The 17,915-nt window shown below is 36.2% G+C and overlaps 2 protein-coding genes across 4 annotated transcripts; one reads left to right on the plus strand and one right to left on the minus strand.

The window, feature by feature from the left end:
- The first annotated feature begins 5,867 nt into the window (after positions 1 to 5,867).
- On the plus strand, positions 5,868 to 7,979 carry sln (sarcolipin). Its single transcript, XM_030152984.1, has 2 exons — positions 5,868 to 6,023; positions 7,267 to 7,979. The coding sequence occupies exon 2, from the start codon at positions 7,369 to 7,371 to the stop codon at positions 7,462 to 7,464; it is 96 nt and encodes a 31-aa protein (XP_030008844.1). The 5' UTR covers positions 5,868 to 6,023; positions 7,267 to 7,368; the 3' UTR covers positions 7,465 to 7,979.
- kbtbd3 (kelch repeat and BTB (POZ) domain containing 3) lies at positions 7,931 to 16,807 on the minus strand. Of its 3 annotated transcripts, none has more exons than XM_030152981.1 (10): positions 16,551 to 16,807; positions 15,910 to 16,237; positions 15,329 to 15,494; positions 14,842 to 15,024; positions 14,451 to 14,624; positions 13,237 to 13,527; positions 12,175 to 12,417; positions 11,645 to 11,935; positions 10,667 to 10,816; positions 7,931 to 9,146 (listed from the first exon to the last, which is right to left on the minus strand). In XM_030152981.1, the coding sequence occupies exons 2-10, from the start codon at positions 16,224 to 16,226 to the stop codon at positions 9,024 to 9,026; spliced, it is 1,938 nt and encodes a 645-aa protein (XP_030008841.1). In that variant the 5' UTR covers positions 16,227 to 16,237; positions 16,551 to 16,807; the 3' UTR covers positions 7,931 to 9,023. The 3 variants fall into 3 exon arrangements, with proteins under 3 accessions (XP_030008841.1, XP_030008842.1, XP_030008843.1); XM_030152982.1 differs by having other exon boundaries at positions 15,910 to 16,201; positions 16,551 to 16,806; XM_030152983.1 differs by lacking the exon at positions 16,551 to 16,807 and adding an exon at positions 16,460 to 16,534 and having other exon boundaries at positions 15,910 to 16,201.
- Between the last annotated feature and the right edge of the window lie 1,108 nt (positions 16,808 to 17,915).

Genomic DNA, 17,915 nt, shown 5'->3' on the forward strand with positions numbered 1-17,915 from the left:
AATTTCGTCACATTTGACTTATAAAATAATTTCAGTACATTCTTGAGTCCAAGTGAAAGGTCAAAGACCTCTGCTTGAAAATGAAGCCAGTGTGGAATTTTCTTAAAGTTGTAAGACCACTAATGCTGGGGATGGGTCCAAAAAGACATGGATCGCATAAGTTGGCATTGAACTTCTTTCTAAAAATATGAAGTCAGTATTTTTTTTCAGGATTCATTCCTGTCTCATCTGTCACATTTGGAACCCCTAGTAAGTGATCTAGTCCATGTTTTTCTTCTCCATTAATCAGATCTGAAGTCAAATAAGGGGTTTTGACGTCTGTCATGTCAGGCTTTGATGGACAGGTCTGTGTGATAGTTCATTCACCTGCCGAGCTGGACTCATAGAGCTTCTGTTTATTTAATGAATGGAATCTGTTTTCCTGACAGACTGATCTTCTGTAGTTGTGGTTAATGGGTGCCACTAACAAGACTGTAGAATGACTTTGTTGCTTGATGAAGTTTACCCTTTTATAGAGTTAATGAGCTAGCGCTTAGCATTAGCTCACGTCTGACCCATCTAGTTCCTGTTGTCCAAATATAGTCACTTCTGGCTCCAAAAAGCCAACATGGCAACATCTAAATCTCAGACTACTGCTTCAAAATGACAGTTCAGAAACCAACGGCTTACATCACAGCTCCTCTGTCCACTTACAGGCTATGGTTCAAGTGAGTATTTGTTGTACCAAGCTATTCCCTGGATGTTGCATTTTGAATGAATGAATGAATGAATGAATTTATTTTTGGCTTTACATCAATCATCGTACTTAGTACATTAATCGTAATAAACATAAAAACCAAAAAAGGAACAGGCTAGAAGCTAAAGCTTATTTTTTTGCCTATCCTTTTCACCCAATACACTGCATATGTCAACTTAAATGTGTACAGCATTAAGCATTCACACCATAATAATAATTTTTAAAAATCAAATAAAAAAATCAACAACAACAAAAAACATATCCACCATCTCAGTTCAATATTTCTGAAAAATGTTAAGCTTAAGGCACTTTTTTTTTTTTTTCACTTCACCAAAGAAGTGGATAACTTAAACCAATAGACTGATGAATATTTATTTGCAGACAAGTTACAAGTAACTATAAGTGACAAGTAAATGTAGTTGGGTATGATGTGTCTCTTGGAAGTATAATAGAGAATAAAGCAGGAATTAATGGAAAAAACAACAAGTCCATTTATTCATTTTCTGACCCACATAAACCTGGAGAGGGTTGCAGGAATGGTGGAGTCCATCCCAGCTACCAATGATAAGACAGAGCACACCCTGAAAGCATCACAGCTCACAGCAAGGCTGACATATACAGACTAACAACCACTCAAACCAAGTTCAAGTAAGCCAAAAGTATATGTAACTGCAGTACTTGAGTAAATATACAGCAAAAATGTTTTTGGACACCCTTAAAAATTCTCAAATATTATCATGAAATATCACGAAAAAAAATTTTTGTGTTTCAAAAGGTGTGGCTGCATCAGACAGACATAAACAAATGTAATTTATTTATTTATTTATTTATTTATTTTTTGTTCATTGTTTACTCCTTCATCTTTTGAACAGCTTTATTCTCAAAAGGGTCATGGGGGTGCTGGAGTGTATCTCAGCTACATTTTGGGGAAGGTGGGGTACATCCTGGACATGTCACCAGTTCATCACAGGGCTTGTTCACGAGAAAAAATAACTAAATTGAATTCTTGACAGTTTCAACATATCATGTCCTGGATGTGTTTCAAGGGGCATTATCTTACTAAAACTTCTATTTTTGACTTCCACAGAACAGAGGATGTGCAAAAGGGAGCATTTGAGTTTCAAGAATGGCTCAATACTTGGGAGAATTCACTGACTTAAGAGTGATTCTTAATATAATATATCACACATTATATAATAACTTGTTTATATTGTTTATATTTTTATCTCTTCATTTTTCTATGGCACTGCTGTACACACTTGAATTTTCCCCTTAGGGGATCAATACAGTATATTCAGTTCAATTCAATTCGAATACATGGGGTGTCCAAAAACAGATACGTACCACCACTGGTGTCAGTTGAAATATAGATGGGGTTTTTCATTGAGACAGAAAAATAATATTATGATTTTAATGTTACAGTGCCTCGTGAGGCTAACCAGAGAATATGCAAACAGACTAAAAGTTGGGTCCTGCAACTGACATTTTTATTGGATTGTCTTTTATTTTGCAATGACTCATACAGTTGGCAAGCTTGAAAGTGTCTATAAACAGGCTTTAACTTGATTATATTTTAGATGGTAGTCTTATTGCATACTCACACACTACACACAATGTCCCAGAATGTATGGAATGGTGTCTCTGAGGTCTTGTTGACACCCCTTTGTCTCTGCACTGATTTAGAGGGCAACCCTTCCGTGTACTTTTCTATCTTGAACACACACACACACACACACACACACACACACACACACACACACACACACACACACACACACACACACACACACACACACACACACACACACACACAGCTGTCAGAGTGGGCCATGGTCCATTCCTACCGAGATGCCTGCACACCTCGCCCTGTTTTATTCAATCACCCGGGCAGTATATCTCAGTGACAATGGGAATCCTTGGGACAAATAGCTATTGGTGCGACGCTGGCAGAGGGGCCGGGGGATAAAACAGGAGCCCTTTTGATCTGTTAAATCCTCTGGGAATGACCTTGGAATCCTGTGATGGAAAGGTTCAAGGGAATCATGCTCATAGACACTTTGTCCGGTTGTGACCCTTATGTATTCAGAGGAGAAGGTGTGTGTGTGTACGTGTAGAATGGGTTTAACACTTGTTTAGAGATAACACCATTTTAAGCAGCTGTCAAGTGTGAGATGAGCTGAGAGGTTCGCTGCTGTGAACTGTCAGAATCTGTTTCTTAGCACCAGCATATCTTAAAATAGGAGGAATTTAAGACATGGATGCACACAAAAGCAGGACACAAAAGAAAAAAGAAGAAGGTTTATGCAACAAATCAGTAGTCTGTTATCTGTTTTAGCTACTAACAAAAGGTAAAGTCTGCAAAGAAGTGCTTCAGAAGGGTCATAAATTAATGTGACTTATCTAGTTGGGTTATAAGTCTAAAAATGTCAAGTTAGAGTTTAACAGAGTGTTTGTTGGTTACTTTTCCTTGGCTGTTCATCATTCTGTTTTTGCTGCACAGACCGGAGCAGAATTCGATTCATCATGGCTGTTTATTAATCTATCTGTAGGAAGAAACTGATGCCAGCTACTGTGTAATGTCACTTATGATTGGCATTGGTTGTCCACATGCCACAAAGATCACTGAAAATAACAGGCGTGCAGTCACAGAGGGACTACACATGTTATTTTTGGTGCTTTTTGTGATTTCTTTTATTGAAATACTTTCCTCAAGGTACTCGACCTGAGTGTGTCCATTTTATTCCTTTTTATATTTTTGCTCCATTCCCTCTCAAAAGCAAATGCAGCATTTTTTTTTTTACTCCACTACATTTGTCAGACAGCTTTAGTCAACAGTCAATTTTCAGATTACAAATTGTTTATCCTCTTACTGTAAACTGAAATCCATGTATTTTCAGCTGCGTTGATTTTAAATGTTTTTATAGATCATAAACTGAAGGAGTAAATGTTTCTTGATGATCTTTATTCTCCTCATCCTTTAGTTACATCAACATGAGTTAAACAAGTGTTTTTCAACCTTGGGGTCGGGACCCCACATGAGGTCGCCTGGAATTCAAATGGGGTTGCCTGAAATTTCTAGTAATTGATAAAAAATACAAAAAAACTTACTAATGGTGAGTTGAGAGAGACAATCACAATCCATAAAAGACATGACAAATTCTGAAGCTGAAACTGAAGCACTGTGGTACTGTTTATCTGTCGAATGTTCATTGTGGTCGGTTTCAGATGCTGCAACTCTTTCATAATTCATAGTTTGAGTTATTTATTTATCTATCTATTTATTTATTTATTTATTTATTTTTAGTTATTTATTTTTTCAGTATTAATTGTCAGCCTTGTAAATACAAGCTGGACTGGCTGTACAAGGAAAATCAAATTCTCACTTTGTGCAGTAATCCACACCTGGCTTTTCTGCCTCCGTCCATAATATTATACATTATATAGACTAAATGTCATAGAAAATTAACATTTATTTGCAACATAGTAGAGCAAACTATTACGTGATCAAAAACAAATTAATCTGACCAAAAAAAAAAAAAAAAAGTCTCAGTTTTGAATGTCTGGGGTCGCCAGAAATTTGTGATGTTAAAATGGGGTCATGAGCCAAAAAAGGTTGGGGAACACTGAATTAAAGTCTTTCAAAAGCCTTTTTAATTGCAACCAGGCTGTTGTTAGAAAGTATGAAAAGATTACCGCAACTATACACTGTAAAAAAAAAAAATCCTGTTGTTTTTACAGAAAAAAACTGACAGCTGTGGTTACCAGAACAATAGTGTGAAAAACACTTTCAACTCTAAACACATTTATGGAGTAACATGTAGATTTAACATTTTAAACATGTAGATTTAAATGGTAAATGGACTGCACTTATTTAGCACATGTTATACACCTTCATGGTGTCCAAAGCACTTTCCAAAACCACAGGTCCTACTGGGAGCAAATTAGGTTTCAGTGTCTTACATGGACACTTTGACATATGGACAGTTGGAGCCAGGATTCAAACCACCAACCCTTTGGTTATTGTACAAGCCGCTCTACCAACTCTACCAACCCATTAGTTTACAAGTTCAAAATGTTACATTGTTAAATGTTTACTATCTTTTTTTATAGCTTTTTTATTTAAAAAAAAAACAAAAAAACAAAAAAACCTAAAAGGCCATTATTTCAACATTATGGTCTTGCAATTTATACAGATATAAATAGAAATACATAATTTCTACATTCAAATCTGGTTTTGTTCACATACTCTTCCTGTAAGAACTACAGCAATATTTGATTTAATCGTTAACACAAAAATCTTTTCAAATAAATAACTTTGCATTGTATTGTCACTTACAGGTTTTTTATGTTGCAGTTCTACAACTTTCTGGTGTTAATTCCACAGTCATTTTTTACAGTGTACAAATGCATAATGATCCTACAGATGACGCATTATTGTACATTAAACTAAATTATCTAAATTAACTCATCATGCACATTAATGCAACAGTAATATCCACCCAAAAGAATTATATAACAGAAACAGTTTTACTGCAGATTCTGTTGATGATACTGAAGTGAGTTTAACTTTTTCTTGCAGTGCTGCACTTTTAGTCTGTATCAGTACTTTCACTTGAGTAAAGGATCTGAATACCTCTTTTACTATGGCTGTGCATGTTATAAAACTTGCAAGCTTCATTTTATTTGGCAAATGTGTCCATTCCAGAGGGCAGCATAAAATGACAAGTTGGGCAGCATGATTGATTGTGGCAATGGCAGGATTTAAGCCCACATGCCTTTTGTGCATTTTGAATAGGCTGTTCTGGTATTCTTCTTTGCTCTGTGTTTAGTTCCTCCCTGGATACTGAGTGATACTGTTACAGTTTTCTATATCCACCAGACGATATGAGTATTGTGTTTGGAACAACTGTAATCCACCTCGTATCTGCAATAATGTTTTATAAATAACCCTTAGTCCCTCCTCTGAGTTTGTGTGTTACTGTGTACGGTTATGGATGGGAAACACTCCAGTGATCGAGATTGTGGAAAATAACACACTCTATTGGTTGTTTAGTTGGTGTGTGACATCAGTCTGTGTGTATGTGAACCATGGGCGGTCCCCTGAGGTTGCCTACTTTAGGAGCGGGTCCTGCTCCTGGCATCAACAGAAAGCTGGACAACGGCAGGAAGGTCAGCTGTTCTGTTCTGTTGCTGTGGTGAAGAACGTTTGGATGTCAAGTCTGAGATAACGGCTGGAACGCAAAAGAATCTCCTTACATCCCGTTCTTCGCAGCAAAAAACAAGTGAGGTAATGTTGCAAATCTGCAGTGGCAAAGCCTCAACAGGATTAACTGACTTTTTCTTTTTTTTTTTTAACTTTAATGATTGCAAATGTGAATATTTCTATTCTCCATCAATATGTGCTGTTTTTGCACATTAACAGCATGTGCATGAAAGAATACAGACAAGAAAACTAATGAAAACTTAAGAGCTGTAATAACTCTGGCATGTAAATGTGTGTATGTGTGTATGTGTGTGTGTGTGCTGCTTCATGAGTGGGGGGATATTGTGGCCCATCTGCCTGTTGACAGTCGATGGTAACTGCGAACAGATGAAGTGACCTGACTAAGAAGTGACTGATCCCTCTAATCTATGATAACAGAGGCAACATACAGTATACTGTGCACACACAAATGCTGCACATGCATGCAGTGCCACTGATACATAAACACATTCTCACGCACTTACATTATATTAATATTTTTAAATGTCTACTCACATGCCTTGACTCTACCTGTATATCTATTTATGCTCCATAACAACCATATTCTTGATAATCTCACTGCAAAAATCCAAATCTTACCAAGTGTATTTTTCTCATTTCTAGTCAAAATATCTCATCACACTTAAAATAAGACATAATCACCTTAAGAGTAACTTTCTAGTGAGATATAAGAACTTATTTTTAGACAATAGATCTCAAAATTCTTATTTCAAGAAATCCTACCAAGATAATTTTCACTTGTTCCATTAGAGGATTTTTTTTTTTTTTGCTTAATTGAAGATTGATTGATTGATTGATTGATTGATTGATTGATTGATTGATTGATTGATTGATTGATTGATTTTGCTTAATTCAAGCAAAAAATGTGCCAATGGAACAAGTGAAAATTATCCTGGTAAGATTTCTTGAAATAAGATTTTCAAGATCTATTGTCTAAAAATAAGTTCTTATATCTCACTGAAAAGTTACTCTTTAGGTGATTATGTCTTATTTTAAGTATGATGGGATATGTAGACTAGAAATGAAAAAAATAAACTCGGTATGTTTTTTATTTTTTTTCCAGTGAGCTTGTATTGTTGTCTTGTCCTTGGCTTTAATTGTATTTTTATTGTATTTTTTTTCATTGTTTTGTTTCTGAGTAATATGTATATTCATTTATTGCTAATGTGTACAACACTTTGGCCAACCTTGCTGTTAATTTAAAGTGCTTTACAAATAAAATTAGATTGGATCTTTAGCTCTTCTTTTTCTCTGTGTCCACTCTTAGGTCTGAGACGAAACAGAGGCTCATTTCTCGACACATCAGCCTCCAGTTCCTTCCTCGTTTCCTTGTTTCCTCCCCTCCTCGGCTGCAGTTTCCTCTCCCGCCATGGACCGCTCGGCGCAAGAGCTGTTTCTCAACTTCATGATCGTCTTAATCACTGTGCTGCTGATGTGGCTGCTGGTGAAAACATACCAGGACTGAACCATGGAGATAAGAGAAGGAGAGAGAAGGGGAAATGTGTGCAGGGAGGCGAGCATCGGTTACTATAGGACGTTGCAGTTCATTTCTATTCCCAGACACAGTGTTTATATTTTTTAAACATTAAGCTAAATGTTCACTGGTCTGGTCCACAACTGTAACCAATAAACGACATTAGAAACCGTATGTTTTAACAGTTACAGCTAAGATATTAAGGTATTTGTATACATTATATTTTTCAGCGTGGCCTTGAAGTCTGTGTAAGAGCCAAGGGGAAATGAATGAACCAAGGTGTGAGGCTGTAGTTTTTCACTGTGGAAAAACTACAAAAGAGCTAAAAATCCAAACCTTTTAAAGTCCTCATCTTGCCACCTGTAAACCATTTAACCATGCTTTTGTATGTGTTGTATTGTCTATAGAAACTATGTAAAAGAGAAACTAACAAATGCAAAGACATTGACACAAATGATCAGGCTTTGTGTTCATATTTATTTCTTGTCATAAAAGACATTTGTTGAGTTGTGTTTTTGTTCCATAACACATTTTACACCATGACGCCTTTTTTTCTCCTCCTCATTTCAGAGACAGTAAGCTGTGGTAAAAGACTAAAGCTACTGCATTTTTTTTATACCAAGCAAGTACAGGTAATATTGCACATCAGTTACAGTTGGATCAGAACATCTTGATCTATTGTTCCCAAGTATTGCTGTATTTTTCATGAGAGGAGAAGCAGGACATGCATGGATAAATGACAGTCTGAAAAAGGCAAGTTATTGAAACTGAAAATCCATCCAGATAATTTACACAGTATTAACATTGACTTATTTGAACTGTATTCTTTTGTACTGTATTACATGCTCTCAAAGAAAAAAAATGGCAATGTTAGGAAAATGTAAAAAATAAAATAGAAAAGTGATTCACATGAAATAACTGACAGGATCATATTAGCTGAATATAGGAAACTTGTGTTGTTGTTTTTTTTCAATAATATAATAAAATTTAAGTCCACATCAAATTAAGCAAATGAAGCAGAAACTACTCAAATATGTAATTCTCAAATATAGAAAAATTCAAAAGAGGCAAAATATTTTAAATATAAGCGTAAAAGCAACAGTTTACAAGTGAAGTTTTATTATTTTTCATCACTAAAGAGAGCTGCTAAAGTTGGATTAATCTCTGCATGGATTCAAATATTGGAAAAAAAAAAAAAAATCAGATACTAAAATAAGATTTTTCAAAATAGTTTTCTATTCAACAGGGCTCCTCCATGGGAGGGGCCATATTGTGATTGACAAAGCAGATATCCTATGACAGGGGGCGCTTTATACATACAAAAATATGGACAATACATAAATAAATAAATAAATCATTTGGCTCAGATGTGTTCATGTACTGGTGATCTGTAAGATGAGACGTGCTGTTAGTTGAGGACATACACGTTTTCTGAATGTGTCAAAACAGTTAATGCAGCTGTCATGCACTGGAGACTGAGGGCCAAGGTAACATCATGGATACACCGGTGACACCTGGAACACACATGTACATCCAGATGTCTGTGCAGGTTATGATGCATCACCCCAGGGGTCCCTGTATTTATTGAAGCTGATGAGCTGGCAGTGGAACTCAGTGAGCGCCCTGGGCATCGGTGCCACTTCTTCCCATTGACTCCTCCCACTGTGGTACATCTGCACAGGACACAATGAATCAATCAGTGACCTCTGCTCTAAACATGATTCACACATGAATGGGCACATTTTCAAGTTAACAAGGGCAGAGCTGACTCCCTGAAGACACTCTTTACTTAACTGATGATTCAAATTATATTTCAGTTTTTAGGAAAAGCAATATTACGGGAGCGTATTGCATTCACACAAAAAAATAAATTTGGTTCTGTTTTTCCGAATTAACAAGATAATTATCTCGTAATTATGAAATAAAAATAAGTTTGAAAAAAAAAATTCAGCTCTGTTTTTCTGAATTAACGAGATCCTGTTTTCTGAAAAAAAATTTAATTTGGCTCGGTTTTTCTGAATTAACGAGAATTTTCTGAATTAACAAGAACTGAATTAACAGAGCAGAATTTTTTAAAACTTATTTTTTCTCGCAATTATGAGATAATTATCTTGTTAATTCGGAAAAACAGAGCCAAATTTATTTTTTTGTGTGAATGCAATATGCTTCTGTAAATACGCTTCCGTACAATATAAATGTATTTAGATGTATTTAAAGTTCTATTCTTTAAACCTTTAATAATGGCAATCTTTCTGCTGCTGCATTTCGCACTTTACAGCATTCAAATTACTCTAACTCCTGACCTGTTAGTGCTATCCACAAAATTCAAACAGCATCTGAAAGCTGAGATTCTGAGCTTTCTGAGACAATATCACACTTTACGGCAGCAGTGTGGTTGTCTTTTACAAGTAGAAAGAAACTGTTTCTGAGACTTCCACACAGGCCAAAAAAACCCTGGAAATAACCAAAAATATGAAGCCACAATATGGGTACTGAATGTTCAAGACCAAAAAGCATGATTGAGCAGATGTAAAATAGTTGAAAGTTTATTTTTGTAATCTCAAAAAGTTTTGCTATGGACATTTACAGTTGTTTCTGATAATAAATATGCTAAAAACATAAAGTTTGTTTTTTTCTTTTCTACTAAAACACGCTGTTTTAAACATTTATTATTTATAATAACGATAATTAATGGCAAGACATTGAAAATTGAGTTCTTCCTGAAAGTAAAGGTGCAAAAGAATTGGTAAAGAAAACATGAAAACACTTAAAGGGTTAAATCAATAGTTTCCTCATTTCCCTTAAGCCCCTTATTTAACTCATTTTATTTCCATCTTTGCTCACTTGTTTTCACACTAACTTGACGCTGTGGAAACTAAAAAGTCAAATATATCTTAAGTCTCCTTTGTGGCTTCATATTACTTTTGTGTTTGCATGTAATTACAGGAATGTTGATGTAATCCAAAGTAACTGAAGTATGTTAATTACTTTGTGTAATCTGCCTGAATATGTTACAAATAATATTTAAGAGCATGTGTTCTGAAATCTACAGTGAAATACATTTGTGGACCATCCAAACATTGGTTAGAATGGGTGAAAATATCAGATAATAAATTAAATATTTTGTAACAATAAAATATGCAAGGTTTCAGACATGTTTATGACACCATTACTAGAACAAAATGTGTGTTACCTGAACTTCATCTGTGATTTCGTCAGGGGAATAGTCTCCACCCAGGATGTAGATTCTGTCCCTCATACCCACAGCCCCGGCATTGAACCCTGCACACTCAAACGACCCCTCTCCCTTCCACACACAGGTCTCTGGACAAAAACTGTAAACCTGAAAAAAAAAAAAGGAAAATTACTAAGTTAACATAATCACAATACCAACAGTTAACAGTGACATCTACACTGGCAGACTCCAGCAGAAAGCCAGCAAAATCCTCAAAGACCCCCTCACACCCTGGACACCCTCTTCTCCCCCCTCCCCTTCAGAAGAAGATTCAGGACAATAAAAACAAGAACTCACCCCACTTCAGTGCAGTAATCACAAGACGTACACCTTGCTTTTTTTAATCTTACCATGTATATATCCTATACTACCTGTATATATCCTTATTTGTTGTACATACTGTATTTCCCATTTGTAGTATAGAGTTAGCTTTTTGTATATTTCAGCAACAAATTTTCATTGTGACAGTGACAATAAAAATCTATTCTATTCTATTCTATTCTATTCTATTCTATTCTATTCTGTTCTGTTCTGTTCTAACTCATAATATACAGTCACGGAAAAAATTATTAGACCACCCTTGTTTTCTTCAATTTCTTGTTCATTGTACAACTAAAGGTACATTTGTTTGAACAAATATAATGATAACAACAAAAATAGCTCATAAGAGTTTCATTTCAGAGCTGATACCTAGCCATTTTCCATGTTTTCTTGGTAATAACCAAAATCACTTCAGTTCTTACATCAATAGCTCTGGCATTGTACTGCCAAAAACAGTGCTTTTAGGCATTCCATGTTTTCTTTTCTGCCTGCTTTAGTCATATGATACACACAGGAGTTAGTACTTGATTGTATAACCATTGTTTTTGAGGACTTTTGATGGTCTAATAATTTTTTCAGCGACTGTAGATATTTATTGAGTCCACCCATACTCACCTTATACGTTGACAGGTCACAGAGGTGCAGTGTATTTTTAATAGACACTGCCTTAACCAGTGTCGCGTGGAAGAACTGGCCAAATTCTGCTACCAAGCGGCTCCACTGGTCTTTTTGGGCATCATATTGGAAGAAACAGTCGAGTGAGGGGTTGAAGGAGTCTGTGATCTCCACCTCTGAGCCTAAAGTGTAGATGATACTGCCACAAGCACTGGCTTCTGGGTAAAAGATGGCAGTGGGCAGTGGGCTGACAGGACTCCAGGTCTGGGATAGGGGGTCGTAATACTCCACCTATGACAAAACATAGAAATGTTCATGTGCCGCATACACATAAAAACACAAATATCTCTGTTTTACTTTCATTTAAAAATATGGTCATGATAGAACGTTTATTAGTAGTGTTTTTACTTTTTAGTCCTTTTTGTGCCGTAATACAGTCATCTTATGCTCTATAATTACTCTTCTACTTATCTACTATATGGTATCAGAATTACATATAACAGATCACCAATAAAATAATGAATTTCTACCTCCAGTAGACTTGGAGCTCCCCCTCTGGATCCCTTGGTGCGTCCCCCAATCACGAAAACTCGATCCAGACAGGTCACTGCGGTGTGCATGGTTCGGGGTTTCAGCATTGCTGGTGCAGGTGTGCAGGTCTGAGTCACAGGACAAAAGCACCACACCTCATCTGTGGCATCATGAAAAGGCTCAGCCACATGGAGACGTATAGCCCGGCAACAGTTTCCACGACAACCACCTGTCACAAACATCTATCATGATGGATAGAGAGAGATGGTAAAGTTTCTCAAACTACAGTAGAGATCATAATTATATACAGCACAGTGCCAAAGACCTAGGCCAACATTAGGGTTTTTTTTTCTGTTTAATTAAGTTCTCATGACCACACATATGCATTCCTAACTCTCTGTACTAAGATTCAATCTGGGTATGAGGGAAGTATGTACAGCAGTAAAAACTAACATTTCAGGGGGAAAAAAAGCTTCTAGAAACCAGAGTTAGCATATAGTGTGACCTCCCTTTGCACTTTATATTTCTTTAAACCTGAGATTTGTTGCATTAATTTTCTGATGTTTTATTCCAGGTTTCATTCAACATGTCAGACATGTCTAACTGTTTGTGCTGCTTCTTGTCATGGGGTCAGGGGTCACACAAAAATAGTGACTTTAACTCGTAGAACCCATTTAATTCAGCTTTTTGTGTGTTTTTCAAGGCTGTGTATATATTTCCTGTACTCTCTTAATTTATCTGAAGAAAAGAGAATGAGAATTAAATATGTATGCTCATTTTAACACTGCAAAAACAAAAAAACCTAAAAGTGGCCTAAGACTTAATTTCAAGACAATATAAGTAAGTAGCTGCCATTTTTGTTGGTTTACAAAACATGTGATTCCCTTGCATTAAATAATCAGTTGAAGTATAGTCTCTGTTTAGTGAGCACATGATTGCCAATCAGTTGTGCTCAACCCTGGAATCAGGAATCCTCTAAGGACTTAGGAACTGTTCCCAGATTCAGGAGTCAACATTAACCACTACCTGTAATAAAAAGCCAAGAACCACTGCCTGTGTACCTTCTCAGCATAGCTGGTCAGGTAGGATCCTGGTGGGTCTGGCACAGTGGCTGCCCCTCCTCCATGCCCCATTCCTAGTTCTTTCCACTGGTCTGTTTCAAGACAGTAGCAGAAGGTATGGTGGATCTCTCCATTCTCCTCAGTTTTGTGGATGTAGATGTAGCTCTGTGTGGTGGCAGGCCTGGCGTCAGTGAGCAGGCCGCTGTATTGACTCTGTCTGTCCTGGGCCTCTGACAGCAAAGCCAGACACGACTCATCCTCACTGAGCAGAGTGTCGGAATCACGCAGAGTCTGAGAGGAAAGATTAAGATAACATAAGAAACCACACTTGCAAGAAAAAAATAAAATTAATGTGAGTAGAAAACTGTATCCATGTCCAGTGTTGTAAGGGTTTCATTTGACTATCTCAGAGTGTTTATTAGTACGTATTTTAAATATTTTTTTAAGATTTACAATATTATATTTGATTAGTATTGACTGCAACTGTGTTAATTAACATGACATTCACATAATACAGTCAATTAAATCAGATTGCATATCAGCACTTACTACTGAAATGTAAGATATAATAATAATATATCATGTAAGAAGAACATAATGTAAGAAGAATATGCAAACACAGCAGCAGTTTGATGTTTTTTCTGGCAAAATGGAAAGACATTTTTATGTAACCTTTTACTTTCTATAGCAAGTTGTATTGAAAACCAGTGAACAAGGATTCAAAACTGAAGTGAACTGACAGAGAAGTGAGGCTGAAGTGTTTCCTTTGAATCCTCTTAAAATAAAATCAAAAAAGGCAGTTTGCACCTTCTCTGTTTTCCCCTCAGCATTAAATGGATGAAAAGTATAATGTATGCATATATGAACGTATTTATTGCTCAGCTTAGCATGAAACATGGTTGCCAGACATCATCTACTGTAGCTCCACCTTCTCTTGAGTGTACAATAGGCTACACTGTGTGCATAGCCAACGATGATGATGCAGAAAATCCTTAAATCAGGGACTTATGGGAAATTAGTGACGTCTTTTAAATACCACAGCAAAGAATGTAGACTAAAGAAATAATCACATTAAGTAATCACCAGTTCAACACCAGTTAAAATCCACCTATTTAAATTGTACATGTAATTAAGTAAAATAGAATTTGTATTCTAATGTCATTACATTTTCCATCCCTTTTACTGTCTGTCTTTCTGTACGTGTGTGTTTATACCTTTAATGCAGTTGTGGGAAGATGATGAAGTCTAGTTAGAGACAGTAACCCTGGTAAAAGCTTCTGTCTTCCTGGGAGATCATGACGTATCCATCTAAGAAGTGACATGACCACTGCCTCCTCACTGGGCACATTTAGAGCATCTGACCTTAAACATGTCTCCAGCACATTTATCTGTAAAGACCAATAACATTAAAAATGTTACATGAATATTTCTTGAAGGATTGAAGAACTTGATTTATTATTTGCAACACAGTTAATAAGATGTTGCAAATGATCATTTAAGAGGGAAGTAATTTTGGTGAATTTTTAATGTTTAGGCAGTTAAATGTTTTTGCATTCTGTGGTGTATTCTGACACAACACAATCATATATACTATTTAAATAGTACCTGCATATCGAGGAAGTCGTGGGTCTTAGAAAGGTCATCAAAGTTCTGAACCACAAATTTACCAGCACTTTTGAGTAGAGAGGCTGATCCATATGCCTCAGCGAGTGACAAAAGGGACAGACAGTTACACAGATCCATGGTTCCTATCAGGAAATCACTGCATGCTTTGGAGAGCACTGAAACCTGAAGACGCCACAAAGACAAAATGATGTGAAAACATGCCTTATTCAAGTGCAATTTACAACAAAATGCATTGTATGCTATAAAATGCTATAGAGCAAGTTCTTCTTTGAAACTGTTACAAAGTGATGTTTGGTATTATGTAAGGTCAACAATGTTAATAACAAAAATAATGAACTGTGGTACTGATGAGGGGGAAAAACCTTTTATTATTCAGAATAAGTGAAAAGCCTCAGGGTGAAACATGTGTGAAATGGCTTGTAGAATAAGGCAATAAACACAAGGCAATAAGAGCACCCATATCTACCTGAAGAAATGAGGCCAGCTGAAATATCATGTCTACATTAGTGTCAGTGATGAGTGTCTCTCCAGAGTAGGCAAAGTCCAGGAAAGAACCCACTGCTGCTGGACACTGGTTAGCCAGGTTTACTGACCCATCTCCTCGTTCTCGCATGTCTACCTCAAACATGGCCCTAAACAAAACCAATTTTAATTATATTAAAAGTTACATTGCTATACAGATTACAATTTAAATAAAAATAAAATAATACAACGAAACAAAAATTTGACAGACAGACAGACAGATAGATAGTGCATAGTTTTTATACTCACACATAGTTCTTTTTATATGCATATTTATTCTGTTTTCTATATATCATATATATATTTTTTCTATTTTGTATATATTATCCTGTATATATAGAGCCTGTCTACATTATTGCTGCTGCCTGCTGAGCCAACTGCATTGAAATTTCATTTTTGATGTAAAATCTGGAATAACAAATCAAGTCTGTCTAAGTCTAGATAGATAGATAGATAGATAGATAGATAGATCGATAGATCGATAGATAGATAGATAGATAGATAGATAGATAGATAGATAGATACCTGAAGAAATCACTGCATGCGGCAAGGACACAACGATGACAAGGAAAACTGCGTTCCTGAGCCTTGATGGTGAAGTCAAACAACAAGCCTCTCTCCCTGAATGATCTGAGCACACCCAGTAGCTGAAGTCCATGCGATTCAGATACCCGCAGCAGGGTCTTGTGCTCTGGGAGCCCATTAGATTTTGGAATGTCATCAGGTTTCTTGCAGGGAGGGCAGCTGCTGCTGTTAGTGGAGTTGAGGGCGTTGGTTGTACAGCAGAAGTCTTGACATTCATCCATCTTGACTAGTTCTGAAAAGATATAAAATATTGCCATCTAGAATAAGCCTGTAAAATGACATTAACATGTGGTGAAACTCAGCCACCTTGTGCATTGTGTTAATGTTATGTGAAAATTACAGTAATGTGTCTGACAGAGGTTAGTAGAGATGAGTAAAGAATTGGCTATATGAAGGAAAACTTCAACATGAGAACTGAGAACAGCTTATAAAGACAGCTACTGGTACATATTAGCTTATAAAACATCCGAAGTGAAGATTGTTTACCTACCTTATACAACCTACTATAGTTTAAACTAAAACATACTGTATTTTACAGAAAACCAGACAAAACAGACTGAAGGAGGAGAAACACTACTTACAGTGTCAGCACCCTGGACAGCTCTCTTTTTCATGCCGTTCCAACTTCCGGAAGCGTGAAATCACGCGAGGACTCGGACAGTATCCAATTTTGCGGTTACACTTGTCGCCCGCACTTGTCTCTTTTAAGACTGCACCGTTTTCTTCAGCATAATGAAGACTTACTTCTTCATAAATGCGCCGCGTTTCGTGCGTTTGTAAAAGCCTTTGTTTGTAGTAAGAGGCGCAATGATTTCTGGGAATTGTAGTTTTCTAACATAAGTCAGCTTCATCAGTACGCTTTACTCGTGGGCTTCCGTTGAGTAGTTCAACACATAAGTACAAAAAAAAAAAAAAAAAATGTTTTTAGTTTAACCTGCATCTATGGGTTTGGAAATGAAGCAGGCTTTGTCACGATGACAGTTCAAATTTTTTTTTCTTGGGGAATTCTTTTAATATATTCATTTTTAAGTACTTAATATCTTTCTTTTTATACTTTATTTTCACATTTTACATTTTCTTTTAACGTTTTACATTTTAATCCTTCTATTTTATACAAAAATACACTCAAAATTAATTAAATGTATGAACAGATAATAAAAACACATTGTAATAGATACAGACAGATAACACCAAAAAGCATATGCATTTAATGTAGATACTATAAATACATACTACACGTGCATTTAAGCAAAAACTTACATATACTACATGCATCACAAATTTTTAAATATTTACATAACCATAAAACAGTCTTATACTGTCTGTTTTGCAGATGGTGGTGCAGTACAACTTAGAACCACTAGATGACGCTGTCAGAATGTCAAGTAAATTAGTGGTTATGCGTTACGGTACTTGGGTATTTGAAGGGAAAGTGCCACTGAATCTGAATTAGAGAACTTAAAGTACGCTGCAGTACCATTTCCTCACCACACTGCTGCTGACCAAATAATACACTTCACTATCTGCAGACATTTACACGAGGATTATCCGCAGATTTTGTAGATATGCATTTGTAATGTATGTGTTGGTTGTGGTAGACTATCATATGGAATCATAATGGACAGACCGCTGTGAATAATTTATAACAGCTCCAACTGCGAAGGGCTAGTAATGATGGAGCGTTAACATAATTAAAGAACAAAGAACTAAAAGTGTGATTAGTCCAAGGTCAGGTTCTTTAGGATGCAAACCCACTGACCCTAAAAATGACCAGCTTCTTTGCAGAGCTCCTGAGAATGGACGATCTGCAGAATCACTCAATAAACTCTGAATTCCTTCACTCGCTTTCTGCATATTTTAGTATTGTTTCTTAATCTGAAATAATCTGCATATTATTGTGAAGGCTCTCTGCTGTATGCTATCTGTGGGTCGGGCCCCCTCCTCTC

Source organism: Sphaeramia orbicularis, chromosome 13 (genome assembly GCF_902148855.1).
Source record: "Sphaeramia orbicularis chromosome 13, fSphaOr1.1, whole genome shotgun sequence".
In the NCBI taxonomy this organism is placed as follows: Eukaryota; Metazoa; Chordata; class Actinopteri; order Kurtiformes; family Apogonidae; genus Sphaeramia; species Sphaeramia orbicularis.